The sequence below is a fragment of the Gallus gallus genome, chromosome 5 (assembly GCF_016699485.2).
Source record: "Gallus gallus isolate bGalGal1 chromosome 5, bGalGal1.mat.broiler.GRCg7b, whole genome shotgun sequence".
Lineage (NCBI taxonomy): Eukaryota > Metazoa > Chordata > Aves > Galliformes > Phasianidae > Gallus > Gallus gallus.
The window spans coordinates 38,695,669-38,715,982 of NC_052536.1; the positions used below are offsets into that span (position 1 = coordinate 38,695,669).

Here is a 20,314-nt window from a genome sequence, read left to right on the forward strand (position 1 = left end):
AGCCAGGGATACGATAGGGGACTTCTACAAACCTGATGCTGTGTATCAACTGCCCTAAAAGGGCAATACCCACAGCATACAGAAAGACACTGCAAGTCAGTGATGTCGTGCTAAGGTAGCATTCATTTGCATATAGAAACTTGGACTGCCGCATTGCTGGGACTCATTTATTACCCCTCTTTATGCTGGCAAAGAGGGGACAGACTCATTCTGGTTATCCTGCATTATCCTAGGTCCATCTGGATCTTCTTTGTGCTGTTGTAAAAGGTCCCGGCACAGTTGGAGCCCCCAAAGACCAGCACCGTGTGCAGGTTATGCTTATTCTTGTTCTCCTTGTCCACATCCATCATGTGGGCAGGAGTCAGATCAAGTAATGTGTGGCCAGCTTGTGGCACAGAGCAGAGGTCATGGTGGATCACTGTGCTCCATGAAAGTGTATCTGAAGTAGAAATGGATTATAAATAGTGGAGGGGAAAAAAACAAACAAAAACCAACAAAAAACACCTATGTTCCTAACACAAGGAGTGAAACAAACATGCCAGACTACACATTCAGAAATACCACTGCAGTCCACTGTCACCAAAAGCTATGAAAGTAGGGAGGAACATTCACTCACCTAGGTGAAAAACAAAGGCATCCTGCAGGGCTCCCTTGGCATTGCAGCCTCCACTGATCAGAACTTTCCAGTCCGACACAGCCAGAGCTGCATGAAAACTGGGACCAGAGGAAAGGTGGGATTGTGTCAGCCAGCAATGGGCAGAGGTGAGCAGATTTTCAGCAGATGGGGGGATTAAGCTGAAGAATAGAAGTTAACTTCTCTTCTGCTCTGACTTGCTGAATGACTCTGGAAGAACTGTTAGTTTCTCTCTGCAGGTCATGACATAAATCAGGCCTGAAAAGCACCTCATTACCTGAGGAGCTAACAAAACTTCTGTGTTTTGCTATATGGAATAAGATAGCAGGGACTTAAGTCACTGGTCTAATGGGAGACAGCATCCCTTTCAGATTTCCACTTAGGTACCTAAGTGGTCTGTACTCCCCACAGCTTATGAGGACCCAGGCATGGGAATTTCTGGTCCCACAGCAGAGGGGCCACCCACAGTGTTTTGACTAGTGAGACAAAGGTACGCAACTGGGTCTGATCACAAGCAGCTTTTAAACCTGACTTCACAGAGAAAGGGCAGAGGAAGAAAATGCTTCTAGATCTGCAACAAGATCTTACCAACGTGCAGAAGGCTGTCCTGTATGGAGTGCAACTGGTATATATTCCATGAAACCTGACAGCCAAGAGAAAGGTTGATTCAATGTCCAAAAAGCACTCCTAGCAATATTTCTCAGCCTTATAATCAGACAAAAACTTCTAAACACTGTCACATCAGCCACCTGTACTTTCTGTTGCCCAGCTTCTTCCTGAAAAGGAATGTCTTGTTTTTCCCCATTACCCACCCCCTTACGCCCCCACTAACCCAGAGTTTTCCATCTCCATTGCCTAGTCAGGATTTTTCGTGTTAATTCTGCCTTTCCATTCTGCAGGTCTCATTTCCCAGTCCTTGCCTTAAAACAGCCCTCTAAAGATGGCACAGACTTTCTTACCCAGATCCAAGATGTGCATGTCACTGAGGTAGAGACAAGACCTCTGACCCCCAAAGATCAGCAGCTTATTCTTCAGTAGAGTAGCTGAATGCCTGAGAAGAGAAGCAGCAAATGAGCAAAGCATCTTCAGCACGCTCCCCCATGTGTTAGCCTTTGTTCAGCCTGCCTTGGCTTCTATTAATGAGTTGCAATAGCTTCTGTCTGCACCCCTCTCTATCCTCAGCCACTGCAGCCCAAGGACAGAGCCCTGTTAGGATTCATGACAGAATATTATTCAAAACATAGTCTTATCTTAACGGGGGAAATTGTGGAGAAAGTCACCTAATATTTAGGAATCTGCACTGAGGTGGGAGGGAAGGTGAGGTTTCTTGCTCTATTTTGGAGCTCCAGAGCAAGAGCACTCTCACCCAAGCCTAGGCAGAGGCTTCTCCCCTTCTGAGATGGGCTGGTACCAAATTTCATGTTCTGGATTGAAGACATAGAGCATGTTGCTGCAGGGTCCAACTGCCAGCGATGCCGTTTTAGGGAAAGCCCCTCCAAAAACAAAGAGCTCCTTGCGATAGATAGTTGCACTGTGGTAGGTCAGCAATGGCATTCTTCCTTTAGCCTAGGAACACAATATCTGTTACAAGAAGTTTGTTATTTGCTGCATGACCCATAAGAAAGGGTTCCACATCGTGCCATGAGTTCATCAAGTCTCAATTTTCATTTTATTGGCTCCCCCATGAGATCTTTGCCATTCAGGCAGACAGTAAATCCTTTGCATACTCTGCACCACCAGAATGCTATGATGAGAGTAGGAAGTTAACCTCTTACTCCAGCTGTCTCAAAACAAGACAGGGAACAGAAAAATCTCATCCCAGTATTATTCTATAACAGTAGTCTTCTGCTTTAGCCAGGAAAGAGATAGTCCTTAGCTGACAGGGCCTGCTGCAAGAACAGGACACGCAATCCAACGAGCTTAGGGACCTGCCATGCTCAGAGCAGCCCAGTTCCTCAGCATCCAATGTAGCTCCCAACAGCACCATGCAGAATAAGATGCCATTTCCCTTTGCTACTTGGGCAGTACCTCCCACCCACCACCTAGATCAGACACAGCACTGTTACAGCAACCCTTTTTTTCCACATTGTTTCATTCACGTTAGGCATGCCCTTTGTTTTCTGCCAAGCTTATGGCCCTTCGGCATAATTGCGTTTGACAGATACAAGAAGGTTAAGCAGCTCAGGCAACCTGCAGCAACAACAGACCAAGGCTTCTGGAGTACAGACATCAGTACATCAATTGCTACATTCAGGCAGGACCTGCCACACTTCGTGTGCTTTTATCTTAGAAGAGCTGTAGTACTTACAGCCACAAGAAGCCATTTCCAGGTGACTGTGTCCAGAATGTAGATACCGCTGTAGTCTTTGTCTTCCCTAATGCCCCCAAAAATGTAGATACGCTTGGTGTCTGGGTCATAGGTAGCTGTGTGACCACGTAAGCGTGATGGCATAGCATTTTCTTGCTGGAGACTCACTGGAAACCAAAAATCGCTGTCTGTAAGAGCAACACCAGGCAGATGGTAGGTAAGTGAGTTTAAACATGGGGACATCATTGCACCATAAGCACAGATCTTAATTAGAGGTTCTTTGTTCCCTTTCTCCTGTCTGCTTTTCTGGAGCAACATAATCCCTTTACCAAAGTGCAAGCTTCCTGACAGGCACAGCACAGCAGCAGGCAGCATGAAAATTCTGTTGTGCATCCTGCAGCTACCTTCCCAGCACACTGGGAAATTGCCTGAAGTGGCAGCACCACCAGCCACTACCTAGAACTGCAGTGACTGTGCTAGGAGTTGCGACCCCTCTGCTGTTCCCTCCCGATGCATAGACCCCAAAGGACACTCTCCCACCCAATTCATCCTTTATTCCCACCCGCCCAATTGCCTTTGACAGCCTTAAACTTCTCACCGATTTCCAGTTTCCAAAGAGCATCCTTGCAGGCCTGCTGATCAGCACCTTCTCCACCAACCAGAACAGCCGTTCTCAGATCGCTGAGGCACATGGCATGGCACCACCGTGGGCTGGGGCTGCCTGGGGAGGGGAGAGCACAGTGCTGGGAGCAATCAGAAGACATTCCTCAGTTCCCTTAACTGGAGAGAATAAGGCAGCTGAGGGCTCAGAGGGAGGGAAATGGGAAAGCAAAGACTGCAGGTCTCTTATCATTGGAGTGGCAAAGAGCACAGCTCCCTGTGCGTGATTTTCTGTTGACTTTGGGGAAAAAGTACTGTATTAGGAGTGTCATTATGAGAAGGAGTCAGTAGAGAGGGCTCTGGCTGGATGTAGGATGCATACAGCTGCCACTTCAGAGACAAGCAGGCAGAGGCAGGCTTGCATCCCACTGAGCACCTATTCCCAGAAAGAAATCCCAGTTGTGTTCTCTCCTTGCATTACTGCTTGTGAGAACATAGGGGAGGGTTACCAGTAAGAGCTTGTCGATGCCTAAGACATACCAACCCAAAACCTGGAGCTATTTCCAGAGATATTCCTTCTACTGCCCTATTCCTCCTCCTTTCCTATCCCAATCCCTGCATTTGTCTGAGCAAGCTAAAAAAAATCCTTTTTATCAAACCTTATTCTACATCTTATTCTTTGTCTCAAATGGCTACACACCCAGAAGTGTCCCTGAGATTCAAAGGGGTTACATAAGCACATTAGAGAGCCTGACAGTACTGGAAGCACCTACACAATTGCACACAGTATATATAGACAATGTGCTTGCTATTCCTGATCGCTGGGGAGATAAAGGATCAAACATGAGCAGCCTGTGATGTCAAAGGGAACAGCATCACCGGCTGAGCGAAAAGACAAACCAGGGTCTAGAAGCCAGATCTTCACCTTGCAACTCCTCCACTGCCAGATCTGCAGAAGAAACACAGAGATAGCCCTGTAAAGAAAGCAACCAGCAGACATACCCTGGGAAATACTCAGCTCTGTGGTTTAAGAACCCTCTGGCCTTCTTTCCTCAGTCTCTCAGCTCAAAGCTATCTGATAGCAACCAATAAGTTGCAGGACCAAGAATCATGAAGAAAGCCTCATCAGAAGCAATGCAAAAGACAGATAAGACCAAGGCACACCTCCTCTGACTGCTATCACGCTATTGCATTTTACATTGCTGATGAGAACCTCATTCTCTCCCCACTACATTTGTCTTCATGAGAAGCAAGTCCCAGTAAATGATTTCACGTGATGACCACTGAGCTATTGTCAAATATTTACACACATGCTTGGTCACACCTTGGAGCTGACTTGAAATTCACACTCCATAAGCTAAAGGTTTAATTCCCAAAACCCTTGGCAGCTACCTCCTCACTACCAAAAATTTAGTACAATTATATACTACTTATATTTATATACATTTCTTCTTTTATCCTCCATACTTTAATAATAAACAATGTCTTCTACGGACCAAGTGATATGCTGATGGTAGGGGAACAGACTAATGGAGAAATTACAGAACATTGTGGTAGGTTACTTTTTTCTGCCTCAGTTTACTCTTTTGTAAGAGAAGGCTAATGGTACTTGCCCCCATTTACAACACTTTTACTCATATGAAGCGATAAAGCATATTATGTTACAGTACAAAGTATTGGCACTAAAGAATGCATCATGTTCTATATCCTTTTCCCAATGGACAAAAACTGCTCAAGCAGTTTATCCGGGGCTAAGGAGCAGTTCTCAGTACTTTGCCAGGCACAGACAAACCCAACCCTGTCTTGGAGCACACCAAGAAATGCAATGGAATCTGTTGCCATCAGCAGTGGGAGACAGTGCAGATAAGACCCATAAATACACCCAGAAGCTGCCAGAGTTACCTTCTAGATCGAGCTCTCTCTCGGATGCTCTGGGTTCAAATAAAATTTTCCTGGGCTTCTTGGGGCAGACAGGACTTTCCCTCCAGGTGTCACCAGGCTCTACCTCATGAGGTGGTGGCTTCAGGGCACAGGGTACCACTAGGCTCCTTAGTGATGTGTGGAAGTCCTTCCTGCCAGGCCTGCAAGCTCTTGCAGTCATCTCAGAGCTCTGACCCTTAATCTGTGACAAGAGCTCTAGTCAAAGCAGTTATGAAGAGAAAGACCTGAGGCTACTGTGAATTTATCTATAACAGGGCCAGAGACAAGTTTAATGCAGTGGCTGTTTTCAGGCTTACTTTCCTGTTTAGTCTTCAGGGTCAGCATGCCAACAACATCAGCTGCCAAACGCATACCAAGCCACGCCGACACCCACTGCTATGTGCCCAGCCAGCAGCCTGCTTTCAGCTACTGGCTGCCACAAGCAAGTTCATACAGAGACAACCAGAGAGGCAGAGGGGCATCGGTACCACTCACCAAGTGGATCAGTGATCCCATCAGGGGCTGTTAAATTCAACCCCTTCAAAGATATTAACCAACTTCTGTAGCATGAATGAACCTCTGACTTCAAAACCTGCTTAGCCAGGTATTTTCTGTGAGAATGGTAGCAAGTGCTGCTGCTAGATACAAACTGAGCAGTTTCAGGTGACAGAGCACATACCCAGGAGGAGTGAACTGATGAGAGGAAGGACCCAGCGGGCACTTACAGCAGTAGGATCCTCCAGGTCCTGATCAAGGGGCCTGTCGTCAGCAGGGAGCACTGGGGACTGGGTGGTCTCTGGGACCAGGAATGAGTGGGCAGGCGTACTGCTGGAGACTCCACGGAGCAGCTGGGACAGGAGCAACAATGGGTGGTGTTAGAACAAAACTCCATGCAAGCTGTCAGCCAGAGAAGGTGAGCATAAATATGTACTGCAAGGGACAGGTTCCCTGCAAGGGAATAGCCCAAATCTTTCTGGGGTAATCCAACAAAATAAAATAAATTGGAAAAAAAAAAAAAAAAAAGGAAAAAGGAAAACAAAGCCAGACAGTGAAAAATACTAAATCTGAGGACATCAGCACACTGTAAAGCAGTCATTCGTGTACCATAAATCCAGGAGAGTAGAATTAGAAGTGAGCCATTCTCTGCTGCATATCTGCTGCAGTACGTGAGGTGTTTTAGCAAAGTTGTGTTTAGTGAGTAGGACTGGGATATTGAGGAAGGCTGAGGTTCAGACCAGACGTGTTAACAGATCTATGCAACGTGGCCCCGCCTTGAAGGAGCACAGAGAAGAAACACAAGAGGATGAGAAAGGAAGTTTAAAGTTCAGAGCTAGCAGAGGTGAAGTGGTTTGGAATCCAGAAGAGGAAGAGAGTTATTGCTCCTTTCACCTGTCCACAGACAGTCAGGACAAGCTTCACAGGGTTGCCTTCATCCGTTTCTTTCAACGAGGCCATGAAAACATCTGTCCTCCAGTCACCTTCCCACACCAGAGACCTGCACAGAGCATCATGGGTTTTCAGCCCACAGCTGGCAGCAACCTCTTGAGGAATTCGAATTCTTGCTCCTGAAGTTGCTGGTAACCCCTCAAACCCAAAAAATAGCAACTATGAAAGTAGCTGAAAGTTGGAAACATCGCAGGAAGCTCTAGAGAGTAGCTTTTGTTTGGGTGTACAAATGTAACCTCATGAAACAGAGCAAGGTAGGGGCTGTCTCTGATTCTCTTTAACACTATGACACCTGAGACAGGCCTGGAGAATGAGCACAGCCTCTAAGAGGTAAAGGGGTATTCTTTCTTATCCAAATAACGATCATACTACACAGTTAAGATTTCATATTCTAAATAGATTCTTCCACAGGATCTGTGATAGTTTTAGTGTAAACAACGTGCCCGCGGCTTTTGGTTATACCCTTGCTATATTCACCCATCCCAGAGCCATCCCAGGAGGCTCTGATCTCCTCCGCATAAAGCCACGAAAGGAAGGGAAAAGCAGGGCCAAGCACAGGGCAGCCCAGCAACACCCACCAGCTCCCTGTCGCACCACTACCTGCAGGCAGGCCCCAGCGTGCCAAGCCGCTGCACCTTGACGCCCGGTGCCACCAACAGGTCCACAGTGATGCTGGTGTCTGGGGAGTAGCAGCTCCAGTCCCCCAGGCTGAACACCACCAGCTGCCTGGGCAGCGGCAGGGGCAGCCAGGCCTGGTAGCCCATCTTGCTGGACTGGCTGGGAGGGAGAGCAAACAAGGAAACATAAAATCAGAGAAGTACCAGGAAGGCTCAAAAATATACCGTGGAAGCGTAGAAAAAGAGGGCTTGTTTTGCTCAAGAGAGTTTCGCACGGGGATGTGATGAAGGAAACTGCCGATGCCCTCAGAAAGGAGAGCTGCCACACGCTTAAAGCCGCACCACATCTACCCGGCCCGCGAGAGAGCCCCGCCCGGGGCCGGCCCGGCGCCGCCGCCCTTTCTCTGCCCGGGGCAGCCGCTGCCTGTGGAGGGGCAGCGCCGGGCCGGGCCGCACCTGCTCAGCCGCCGCGGCGGCTCCTGCAGCCCCCATAGCACGTAGAAGGCGAGGTCGTTCTCCCAGGCGGCACCGCCCGCTCCCAGCCCGCCCCGGGCAGCGGGGCCGCGGCAGGCGGGCAGCATGGCTGGCGGGAGAGAAGGAAAAGCGGCCGTGAGCGGCCACCATAAAGGTGCCTGACGGCGGCGCAGCTGTGGGCGGCCGCCGGGCATCAACCGCCCCCACCCGCCTCCTCGCGGCGGAAGGAGTCGAGAGGGCCGCGTGGCCCGTACCGGGCAGGAGCGTCCGGGGCTCCCGGGGTCGCGACAGGACGAAGAGCAGCCGTCCCTGCAAGCAACACTGACACCAATGACAGGACTTAAGCGGCCAAGGGAACCGTGCTCCATACACGCAGCTGGAAAGCATCCTCCTGTGTAGGGCCAGCGCAGCCCCGCTGCCAGAGAACGGATCCGTCCTGCTGCAGCTCCACCAGCAAAGTTACAGAAAGACTGTGAAATAACGTTGTGAAACGTCACATCGCTTCCCTGCATCCCCACCAAGTTGTTTAATTGTCCTCTTGGCCACATGCCTAAGCCAGGACAGACGGCAGAGATTCATAGTGAGCTAATAGCAATCAAACAGCTGAAGTGCTGTTTCTTTTCTGTGCTCCTAAAAAGAGACAGTGTCTTTAACTTGGCACAGCTATCCATCCCTTTGATCCCTTTGCCCTGTGTGAGCACTCCTGCCCATCAATTACTTTGTAGAAATGCTCCAGGCACACACAAGATGAGAAGAGAGACGTGAAGTCATGCAGTACTTGCCCTACTTGGTTTAGAAACAACAAATGAGGAAGTATCCACAGCTTCAGCTATCATAGTTCTCATTTTGACCAGTAAGCGCTCTCTGAAGATGTTTCCTCCAGGCTCCATAAATCCAGTCTCCATAGCAAGAAGAAGTTGATGGTCAAGCAGCTGAGGAAACTGGAAAACACAAACACTTCTCTGTAGATAATTTCATCAGTAGCCAGTAACTGAAAAAGACCTTTTTAATCCTTCAGATTGAAAGCTTTAGTAACGGAATACTTAGCTATAAGTGATCTCTGCAAATTGAGCTGAGAAGTGCCAGTATGAAGCAATGAATGGTAGACCACTGAAATTCTTTCTGAGCCAGTTATATGAGCCTGGCTACTTGCTTGGTCCTCTCTGGGTCTTCAAATATTCAGTACTTGTCCAAATGTTGCAGAAAATTTGAAGAGTAAAAAAAAAAGAATCACCACAAGTCATTTTAACAGAGAATATTCCAGCTAGAACAGTGACCACTAGCTGACAACAGTGCATTTTCCCCATGCATTTTGCAACAGAAGTGTCCAGAATACTTTGCAGGTACAGTTGGAATAGTTGCTATTTCATTGCTTATAAAAATAAGTTTCATTGTATTCATGTTCTTTTGGTAAGTCTGTATTTCACTTTCTCTTATGAATACACTCTCTTTAAACAGAAGACAAAGGTTGTGATTGCATAGTGAAAAGTTTATTTAAAGGGAATAACTTTCAATATATTACAAATCAGCCACAACACATCGAATATAAACAATACAAACCAAGCCTGGAAGGAAAGCAAACACCCTATAAATATTCACATGTGCCCTTCAGCAAGAGATTCAGTGCCACATCTTGTTGAAGTAACCTCCCTTTAAAACTAATTTCTTCAGAGGAGATGAAAAGCAACAGGTTGGTACAGACAAATGAATTTTGAGGTTCCAGGACAACAAAGTGTATTCACATCACATAAATAAGAACTTAGAGACAGCTGTCACAATTTACAATATATGTCTGGGAAAAAAAAAGGATGACCACCTACAAGACACTCTCCACTGAAAGACTACGTTAGCAGCTTGGAGAAGGGACTTGAGAGCAGATTGCTTCACTCTGAGGAGAGCAGTGAGTCACTCAGGCACTCAAGAAGTTACAGGAAGATCATCTCCAACTATTCAGTTTCCAAGAACAGCTTCTAGACTTAAAAGTCAGGCAAAGCCTCTTTAGCTCTGAGCTCAATGGTTGGCATCCAGCTTCATGCCTAAGAGACTTCACTCACCAGTCCAGATGGGCTTAAACCAGATAGCCCTTACTGACAAACCACAGATGCATCCATTCAGCCTGATGTTCTGTCTTCAGCTGTAACAGCACGAGTGTTTTTGGAATAAAATGCCAGAGACTGTTTGGAGGCAAATGCAGGATAGTTGTACAGGAAATTCTCTGCCTAGCAAGATGAGTTTGGACTCTGCCGTTTGATGTTCACTCTAAAACTTTAGTAAGTGTTTACTAATTTATCTAACGATGTGACTTCACACTTGGACTCCTGATAAACTTGTGGCTTCTCATTAGAATTAGATTAATTAGAATTAAATAAAGCCTAATTGGCTTATGTATTTAACAAGATCAGTTCACAGTTTTCCCTTCTTCCAATTCAGATATTCCATTATTATCTCCAGGTACAAGAAATGGAGAAAGCCATTTCTCTCTTATTTGCAGACCAAAAACCCCTTTGTTGCTTTGGTCTCTCATCCAATCTCAATACACACAAGCACACACCACTCAACACTGGACTCACTTTGCTAAAATGATGAATGGCCACAAGGAATGCTATTTATGTCTGTCTGCTGTTTCTCTGGTCCTCAGGCTTACCATCAGAATATCAGAAGTAATCATCCTTTGGTGTTCCAGAATATTTTGCAGCAGCTTATGATTTCTTTCTAAAGGCAAAGATCCCATGGTGCCGGAAAACTCTAACAATTCTACTACTCATCTTACAGCAACAAGGAAGACTAATGAACAGCTTAAATCCCCAGGACAGCCAACCAGGACTCTCTCCTTGCTCGATCTTAGTGCCTCCTCTCTACTCAAATAGGCAGAGAAACAAGGAGAAGAAAACCCTTGGATTAATGCCATCTGTGGCTCTTACTTCAGACATGCTCCTACCTCCTAAGGCACTTTGTGATAAATCCTCTGCAAAGTGTACTAGGGGGTAGTAAGACAAAAAGGAAGGGTATAAGCAGTGGAGACAAAGTGAACCCATTCTCTACCCCCAGTTTCCAGCACACAAGAACAAGTACCTCTTTCAGCAACTAGACATGTGACAATGGTCACCTCCAGTCTACCCCACCACATCCAGCAGCACAACTGGCTCCACTGCAGGCCATACATGGCTATATGCACACAGTTACAAGGAGACAGCCCACAGGATAGGACCAAAAAGAAAAGAATGTGGCAACCTTTCAGGCTGTTGCATAGTAACTCAACTTTCATCTTAGTACCTCAAGTCAGTCAGTTAAGCTCTTTCTCTCCTTAAGCACACACTTTCATCTTACTGTTCGTGTAAGTGGCTCAGTGGTAGTATTAATGTACATAACTATTAAATGAGTTCCAAATATTACTTTGGGAATAGCCTATATCTGACACCAATAACCTTTTAACATGGGCCTCCAGAGTTGGTTAGCAAATTAAATCAGTACAAGCAGTGCCTGACTTAAGCAATTTTAACTCTCAGCCCTCAGTGAAATGCATACACTTTCAACTCCTGCTGCTACACTACTGCTAGGGGAGAAGAGCAAGATAAAACAACAGATAGCTTATTACCTGATTTGACATTAAAAAATACCCAACATATTGTTACCATTGTTATAAACAGACAATTATACAACCTAATTTTTATGCAAATCCTACGCCACAGGATTGTTTTATGTCTCTGTCTGAACATGAAAATGTTGTTGTTAGATCTAAGTCATATTCACGTCAAACTGGAAAACAATTCTGTGCTTTTACAAAAGCAAACAAACGACGACAAAAAGATTCTGCAAAATGTAGAGCAGCTTATTCCTTAGCGGAGCTTTCTCAATTTTTAGATACAGTCTACTGGAGGAAGAAACATTTTTAAGTCTTTCTTCTGGAGAAGAAATTTCCCTTTCTCAAGGATTAATTTCCTTCTCTGAAGTGAAAATGCCTTTTAAGATCACTTTTTCTTTCTAAACCCAATATCTAGTCCCACTAGTTTATAATTAGAACAAGAAGGGCTTCCACCACTGCCTCGGCAGACAGCGGGATCGGATACAAGTCCAGAATACACAGATAGCAGAAAAAAGGACACAAGAAACAAGATTACTTCTTTGAACATACTACGAGTTCAACTTCGAATGCAAATGGCCAGTGTTAATCAGTAGCCACGCATCCAAGCTAGGGAATTCATCAGAAAATGAATAAAGACTACAGATCCTTCCTAAAAAGAAGTTGTCACTTCGATAACGAATGATACTTTAACACCTGGGAAACATTTATGTGATGTGGAAGTTAAAGAATAAACAAAGGGTAATTATCCTGTGCAACTGTAAAGCTTCTGTTTCCTGCAGATGAACTATTCTATGCCAAAAACTGTTTTGTGTTCGTAAGAGATACCACATGCTTCCAGGAAGAGTAAGCAGTGAAATAATACACACTAGATACTTTCAGTTCCACCACAGCAAGTCTGTTTATGGGCATCGTGTTTTTGCAGGACAGGCACATACAGATTGGGATACCATGCCAGATTCGATGCTTCTGTTAAGCTTAAGTCAGTGAGATTAGGAGATGGGACAGTTCCAAACAGATGACCTGAGCCCCATTAAAAGGTTGGTCCACATTTCAGAAAGCTAGAACTGAGCAATGGGATCACCATCTACAAGGCAGCTTATCTTCACTAAAACCACTAACAAGTTATCGTGCTAACTTGCACATACTACTTGTTTCAGTAAGTGACCAGAACTGGTAGTCAGGCAGGCCTTACTCACATCTTACAACATTAAAAAAATGTGTTTTGAATGAGGATATGATCAAAATACAGTGAGAGGTGAAGTGGCTGTGAATTAGCAATAGGGAGGCCACATTATAGGAGAAACATTTACTTAGTGGCAATAACAGTATTCCACAGTACGCTGTGAAACTGAGGATCAGCAACTGTAGCAAGTATATCCTATGCATAGGTCAAAATTCCCTTTATCATAAATAAATCCTGGTTAGAAAGCGGATGAGGTGCCACACAGTGTCTCATACATTAACTATCAAGTACACACAGGCCCTGCAGATTATAGCAGAAAGGACCAAAGGCAGACATTGCATTGGGCAGCACTGACATGTTTGGTCAATGAAAAGTCGCCCTCTTCTTAGTGAGAAAGAACTTCATGGGCAAAGGGTTAAAAAAAAAAAGAGGGGGGGGGGGGGGGGGGGGGGAAGAAGAGCCCTATGCAAGTTGCTCAGGCCTGATTCAAATGCTGTACAAAGGCCACAAGATGGTCCTTCATCTCCCTGGAGGGGTAAAAGGAAGGAATAATATTCCCCAGGCTGCTGAACTAAAGATCACTTTATTACGGCAGATACCAAGTCTTACTGTTCTACCTCGCCATAAGGCTGCCCTATGTTTCCTACTGCTTGAGGGACAGCTTTGCAGCTCCCCTGTGGCCAGGTTCTCTCTCTCCTTTGAGAAAGGCTTCCAATTCAGGGCCCAGAGTAGCACCAGCTCACTCCTTACCCTGACCAGCTCTGCTCCCTGCCTGCTCACCCAGGAAGCAACCAGTTTTCTGGTTTTCCTTCTTCCTGCTCCAAGCTTGGGCTGCTCCACTATAAACATCTCTCTCTCACACTCACACACTCACACACTCACAGCTTTTTGACCTACTAAGTGCTCTGGGGCAGTGAATAAGTAATCAGAGATAGCTAGAAGAGCTGGAACATAAAGAAAATTCCACAGCATTACAATATAGCCTTAAGAGGAAATATACAGACCTCCTAGGACAGTGAAATCTTTGGCTTTAACTACCCCAAAATCATTTTCTTCATCAATCCCTCTCAATAAAGGGAATGGACTAAATAGAGGCGCTTTACCTGGAGGATTTAAAAATAAAACTCAGAATTCTACTAGCATCACTGTGCAAATAGCCGTTCTGTGTCTCTGCAAAGAGGTATCAAAGTGTAAACACATTACTATTCTTAAAAAGAGCATGATTTTAAGTTAGAAGTATTAACATAAACAACAGCTGCTGATAAATGTGATTTGAAACTCATCTCTGAAGGATTAACGTAATCCTTGTTCAACTCTGCCAATACTCAAGCAGGAAGTGCCACCACTAGCCACTGAAACATGCCAAGGAACTCTATCCTTCACCACACGATCAGGGCTAGCAATGGCCTTGCTCATTCTGGTTTACAGAAAGGATTGGGTAAATTCCACCCCTTTCGAGTTTCTGTTCTTTTTGCAACAATACCTTTGTAACAGCAATAGCAGCTGAGAATGTATGCTTCCCTTGGGAGCATCTTCCTTCCTATATATGCTATTATACAACTATTATGGCAGCAATACCAGTGAATCAACACGCTGCTACAAAGAAACATTTCTTGTATATTTCTTGGTTGCATCCCAGCTTTTTCATATTTATTCAATACAGCAGTAAACCATTTCTTCTGTTTTACACCTGGACTGCAGAAAAAAAAAACTTTGTGGTCACTGGAGTTTTAATCATAACTTTTATATCTCTATAATCTACAGATGCAACACCTAATTCTTGATCCACAGGAAAATTTTCCTATGAACTTCTATTTATGCACCCCCCCCTCCCCAGCCCCACACACTCTGTTCTAACACATGGGTACCGTGGGTTGGAGCTGGCTGTTTTAGCATGGCCATGCTGCATCCCCACATATAGGAACGAAGGAAGCACCGGCAGCTGGTGACACGTAGTGGTGGTAAGTGATAAGACTGCCAGTGGTTTGGTGACAAGCCTGCAGCTGACAGCTGCCCTCTAGTGATTCAGATAGAGCAGAAGAGCCTGAAGATTTACAGAACAGCAACAGATGAAGAATATTTTGACTTCATTTTGTACCACTGCAACAGAAAGAAACCAAGGCCAGCTGCACCTGGCCTCTGGGCATTTACTGGCTGTGATGAAGGCCCAACACAATATCTACAAGAGCAGGACTCCCATAGTTTTATAGAAATAACAGCTGCCTGTGGATAACCAGTCACAACCACCCTTCTCCACCGGGACAGCTGGGAAGAAAGGTGTGGGGAGAAACCAGGTCGTGTCTGAAGAGCTGCTAGCAGAGTTGTGCCTTTGTTCTGTCACACAGAAGTGCCCATCAGGGAGTATCAGGGCTGGGCGGCAGCCTGCTATGCTCACCACCTCCTGTCTGCCGTCCCTGCCCCTTCCCATCCCTTCAGCTAGTGTAAAAGACGTGAAAGAACAGAGTCTTATTGCGGAGGAGAGAGTATGAGTTATCAAATTTCAGCAGGTAGATGCCCTCGCCTGGGTATTCGTGGCTGCCTGCCTGCACCTCCCGATGGCTGTCCCTTCGATACACAGGCATGATTTCTCCATAGCGGTTCCGCAGATAGCTTTTGGAGCCCCTTTCCACATCACCAACAGGGGCAAGTCCTGAATGGGAAAGAGGAGGAAAGTATGAAAGCATCAGTTAAGCTACTAGATGGCCCATAAAAAGCTAAACAAGACCAGGATATAGAGGCATGTAAACATAAGGAGGGCTACCTATGATAGCATTACATGTAGCGTCTGCCCTGACCTCTGCTAATACTACCCACAAAGCCCAGCTTTTCTTACCGTGACAAAAAGGACACATCAAGGATCAGTTCTCTTTGCAATACTAATGAAACAGTACATACCTGCTTACCAGCCTGACCTACTTTTCCTGGACTTCACTTCTAGACAGTTCACTCCTCTTAAATATGCCACAAACAGGTCTCCTTAAGGAGGCCCCATGCTACTGGCATGAAGCAAAGGAAAGGTGGATCTTCACTACAACTTCACTGTGTTTGTACATCCTCAATTCACTCCAAGAGTAAATTCCTCATATATAAACCTATACATTTTGGAGAACTTGCATGATTGATTTCAGACACCAAAACCCCCAGCTGCACTGGTCACAAATATACTGAAACCACAGAACAGGTAATATGTTTTTCACAGGTACAAAGACAGAAATAGCAGTCAGCACAAGTTAATCATACTCTGGGACAATGTAAAAAACAAACAATCAAAAAAAACCTTTTGGTTGTGGTCTGCCAACAAAAATTTCTCAGCTAGAAAAGCTTGTTATCAGCTGGAAGAGTGATTTCTCCTTTATTTTTCAGTGTATTAGGTTTCAAAAATGCTCTTGGAGGAGGACAGCCACTGACAAGTGATGAAGCAGGAAGGGGTAATCACTCTGTCATTTTAACCTAACCAAACCCCAACAGGCTGCAGAGATAACAAGAGGACTGGGTAAGCAAAGTAGATGGAAATTACAGCATCTGACAAACACTCTCAGCAGCATGGCAACAAGTACCACAAAATAACTCCCAAAGTGTACACCAACCTTCAATTTCCTCTTCCTCCTCTTCATCCTCCTCATCACTGGATTCGCTGACCTGAACAGTAATGGCAGTGCTAGTAACAGTGGTCCAGTCAAAATAGACTCCAAATCCAATGTCATAATCATCTGTAGCAAACTCCCAGCAAACACGTTTCCCATCAGGATGGGTTGGCACACGGACTGTCACCACCTCGCCTCGTTTCACCACCATCTTAGCACTCTTCTCCTTTCCCATCTTGGCTTTGAATTCCTTCATCTTCCCTGTGGTCCATGTAGTAGGTGGAGCCAGAGGGGGAGGCTGAGCTGAAACAAGGGGAAAAGATCATCAGCTCGTCTTACTACTGACCAAATTACTGTAAATAGCTTCACCGCTTTCAGATAAGGCTATTGTATTCTGGAGTCAGATATGAAGTTTCCTCACAACACTAGCAAGGAGCCCACACTTCCAGCAGGAACCAGCAGTGCCTCTAAGACAGCCTCTACTGTTCTCTGGCCAAAGCAGGCACTGGCACTTAAAAACAAACAAACAAACAAACAAAAAGTGGCCACAGAGTGATTAACAAATTAGGTCCTTTCAGGCCTCACCTTTTCTCTGCTCCCCAAGGAGGTCTGCAGTTTCCAGCTCAGCTGAAAGGATATCCACAGCACCAGTGTGATCTGATTGAATCATGACTATATCTCCTGCTCCTTGATGTATGTGGTACTTGGTCATTCGAGCAAGAGCTTCCTGCACAAAGCATATATACCCAGTCACAAAGACTATAACGGTAAGAAACTCCTCAGATGGATTTACAACAACTCAGTAGTAATTCATGCTGAAGTCAAGTCAGATCCTGCAGAAGCTTCTGTCAGAACTAGAAAGAAACACCTTGGTCTGAGGCACCTCGCTGCATTACCTTCCCCACAGCACCACACGCCCTGCAGTCACATGCTGCATTCATGTCACAAACCACACATCCCTTAAGCCTCCCCAGGAGTCTCTGGGCAGCCACACGTTTGCATCTTCCTGAGATTTGATTGTCACCTTCCAGCAAAGCAATAGCCTCGCAGATGCAGCTGACTGCTCCCAGAAAGCACTCCCAAAGCGCTGCTTCTCCAGGGAGAGCCTTTCAGCTCTGTCTGCACCAACACTGCAGCACAATCACATTGACATCAACTGCATCCTGGGTAAAGGTCCATCTGGTTTACTGGGGCCAGTCCTCTTTCCATATATGAAAATACATGGCTCCTGAGCTGTGTGACACTTACACAAGTTTTCCCAGCTGTATTTGTAATACAAACAAATTGGCTGCTCAACAAAAGAAACAGAAGATGGCAGATTCCCTTCCACTCCCTATTCCATAAACATGCATGAAGGGAATCCCCAGAAGGTGAGAATAACCCTGAAACCTCAGCAAGACAGAAACTGCAAAGAAGTAAGGACTAGCAGAGTATGCAAGAGAGATTTTGCAAAGCAAGTCAGTAACTTTTACCTCTTTTACCTCTCACTAACATATGGATGACATAAGTGAATCAACATTACTACTTCCATCTTAACACAACCCTTAAAGCCTATCCCACAGTCATTAAGCACAGCAGTAGGGTGGAAGAAATGCCACCGTACCTCCTTCCTTTTAGACATCAGAAACAACCACCTACCTCTTTGGTGGACTGGATTTGGTCAGGCAGTTTCTCTTCTGCTTCAGCCACTTTCTGGTCCTCCACAGTGCAACTGCCTTCCTTGGAATCCTCTGTCGTGTCTGCACTCACAGGTGACCCTATCTGCGACCTCTCAGAGGAAGAAAGCACCACAATTCAGCACTTGCACTCAGGTCACAGGCAGCAGAGAGAAGGATCACTCCAAGGCAGCCAGAATTCAGAAGGACAGAGGCACTGAGCATGCAGCAGTTAGTGCCCAACACCTGTGCAGAGAGCCCTTCGCACCCCAGTTCTGCCTTGTCTCCTCATGAAGATCTTCCATACCAGACAGAGGGAGTAACTTCAGAGACATATTCCATATTTATGTCCTTTAAACAGCAGCTAATTTACTGCACACGCTCAGCGCAGTGTTTGTGAGCACAGACATCAGCAGCAACTTTCTGCTCAAGAAAGATACCTCCTGTTACCCCAGCTACTACATGACATCAGAGGCCAAGCAGAGCAGTGAAAAGATTCAGAACAGTTTTGAGAGCCAGCCTGAAAGTGCCCTACCACAACCTTCCCCATCAGCAATCCCAAGTAACGCAGAGAACACACAGGTCCCTCTGCTGTATTCAGGCATGCTGCACAGACAAGAAAGCTGTACACCACACAATGGCAGCACAGCAACAGTAAAAGAGGTTCAAGATCCGCACTGTGATGAGCGGGACGTACCAGAGCAAAAAGAAAGGTTCAAAGAAGGAAAAGAAAGAGCAAGAAAGGAAACATTCCTGGCATTCTATCTCTGCTGAGGATTTTTTCTACATTACCATCAGCAAAAAAAAAGTCCTTTCACATGGGAGAAATAGTCTCAGTAGCAGGGGATCAGGCTATTAATCTAGCGTGGAAGAGTTAAAGATTGCAGCTCCACTCAGACACATCCCCATGCTGAGCCTGCACAGAAGACTAGAACTAGACCAGGGCAAACACGGCTCATGTTACCACGAGCAAGCTTTACAAGCAGATCTACAGCGTTCAGCCAATTCCTCCTCAAGCAGCCTTCTTGGATCATCCTTTTTGGACCCCCTCCTTTCAAAGGAGCTTCAATGAACACAAATTCATCAGGTAACACTCACGAGTACCCAGCAGCTACTTTGGCCATTCTGCTCACAGCCTACGTTCGTTCCTTGAAGAAAACTGGATGAGAAGGCTGATGTCAGCGCCATTCGCATCAAACTAAGATGACATCAAACAGCTGTTTTAATGAGTCACTTGCTGTTGTCTTTTCTTTTTCAAATGAGGCTGTTGTTTAACAAATAGCGTGATCTACTTTCTGACAAACTGAGCTTGCAGGTTTCTGAAGCTGTGGCACCAGCGACACAGGGGCTCTAACAGAGAGAAACTCCACACTCCCAGCCATAAGGACCAGCCAAGCATCTGCTAAGGCGGCCGGGCAGCAGCATTAGGGGAAGGCTGATGCAGAACACAAAAGCTGAAGAGCAAAAAATGCTGTCAAGAAAGCAGCGTAAGGAATATGTTTGCTCAGCCTCCACACACTGCAAGTGCCCCAGTACTGAAACCTGAAAGCTCATTAGTTCTTACTGGCTATGAGCTACACAGCCTTCTGGGGCTGACTCCAACCTGATCGATTACACAACGTGAACAGGTGAGCCGTGAGCTACACTTCGTTATTTCCCAGGCTTTAAAAACGTAAGCCCGCAGGGACAGCTCCTCCTACACCGACTCCGACACACGCTGCCCCAAAGCAGACAGCTCGGCCTCCGGCCCCTTCCCTCCAGCCGCGCAGGGGCCGCTCCCGCGCACGGACGGCACGGGGCAAAGCAGAGCGCTCACGCCCGCGGGGCACCGAACGCGCGAACGCTTTCCTACCCGCACGGCGAGGCGCTGCGCTCCGAGCCGTCACCCCGCTGCTCTGCGGGCTCCGTCCTCTGGGCTGCGGCTTCATTTTCTAACGACAAACAGGACGCAGGGAGAGAAGTCGCTTTCCGTCCTCGAGAGCACGCAGCCAGGAGGGCACGCAGGCTGCGCTCAAACGAGGATCCCCGCGCTCCCCGCCTGCCGCCCGCCCGCCCCGCGGAGCCCGCACGGCAGCCCACGCTGCGTCCCCGCCCCGCCCGCCGCCGTCCCCCGGCCCCGCCGCCCGGCCCGTACCTGAGGAGAGCTCAGGGCCGCTGAAGCCGCCCAGCGCCCCGGCGGCCGGGGGCTCGAACCGGGAGCCGGCGGCGGCGGCCAGCACGTCCGACATGGGCAGGGCCGGCGGGCGCGGGGCCCGGGGCGGCAGCCTGCCGCGGCGGAAACACCCGAGCGGAGCCGAAGCGCTGCGCCCG

At 46.7% G+C, this 20,314-nt stretch overlaps 2 protein-coding genes and 1 long non-coding RNA gene across 5 annotated transcripts; 1 reads left to right on the forward strand and 2 right to left on the reverse strand.

Annotated features, from left to right (window-relative positions):
• Positions 1-153: 153 nt before the first annotated feature.
• On the reverse strand, positions 154-8,367 carry LOC772017 (kelch repeat-containing protein 2-like). Of its 3 annotated transcripts, none has more exons than XM_040701885.2 (13): positions 7,982-8,367; positions 7,509-7,685; positions 6,852-6,957; positions 6,188-6,310; positions 5,445-5,664; positions 4,468-4,491; positions 3,541-3,663; positions 2,943-3,109; positions 2,001-2,200; positions 1,594-1,685; positions 1,223-1,277; positions 617-795; positions 154-439 (listed from the first exon to the last, which is right to left on the reverse strand). In XM_040701885.2, the coding sequence occupies exons 1-13, from the start codon at positions 8,365-8,367 to the stop codon at positions 225-227; spliced, it is 2,067 nt and encodes a 688-aa protein (XP_040557819.1). In that variant the 3' UTR covers positions 154-224. The 3 variants fall into 3 exon arrangements, with proteins under 3 accessions (XP_040557819.1, XP_001235219.4, XP_040557818.1); XM_001235218.7 differs by having other exon boundaries at positions 617-714; positions 2,943-3,130; XM_040701884.2 differs by having other exon boundaries at positions 2,943-3,130.
• On the forward strand, positions 8,066-13,214 carry LOC124418003. Its single transcript, XR_006939516.1, has 2 exons — positions 8,066-10,269; positions 10,638-13,214. It is a non-coding gene; the product is annotated as an uncharacterized LOC124418003 (long non-coding RNA).
• On the reverse strand, positions 9,468-20,258 carry TMED8 (transmembrane p24 trafficking protein family member 8). The gene is made up of 6 exons (NM_001389391.2): positions 20,139-20,258; positions 19,857-19,935; positions 17,988-18,117; positions 16,935-17,076; positions 16,353-16,652; positions 9,468-15,415 (listed from the first exon to the last, which is right to left on the reverse strand). Exons 1-6 carry the CDS (start codon positions 20,230-20,232, stop codon positions 15,198-15,200), a joined length of 963 nt encoding a protein of 320 aa, NP_001376320.2. The 5' UTR covers positions 20,233-20,258; the 3' UTR covers positions 9,468-15,197.
• Between the last annotated feature and the right edge of the window lie 56 nt (positions 20,259-20,314).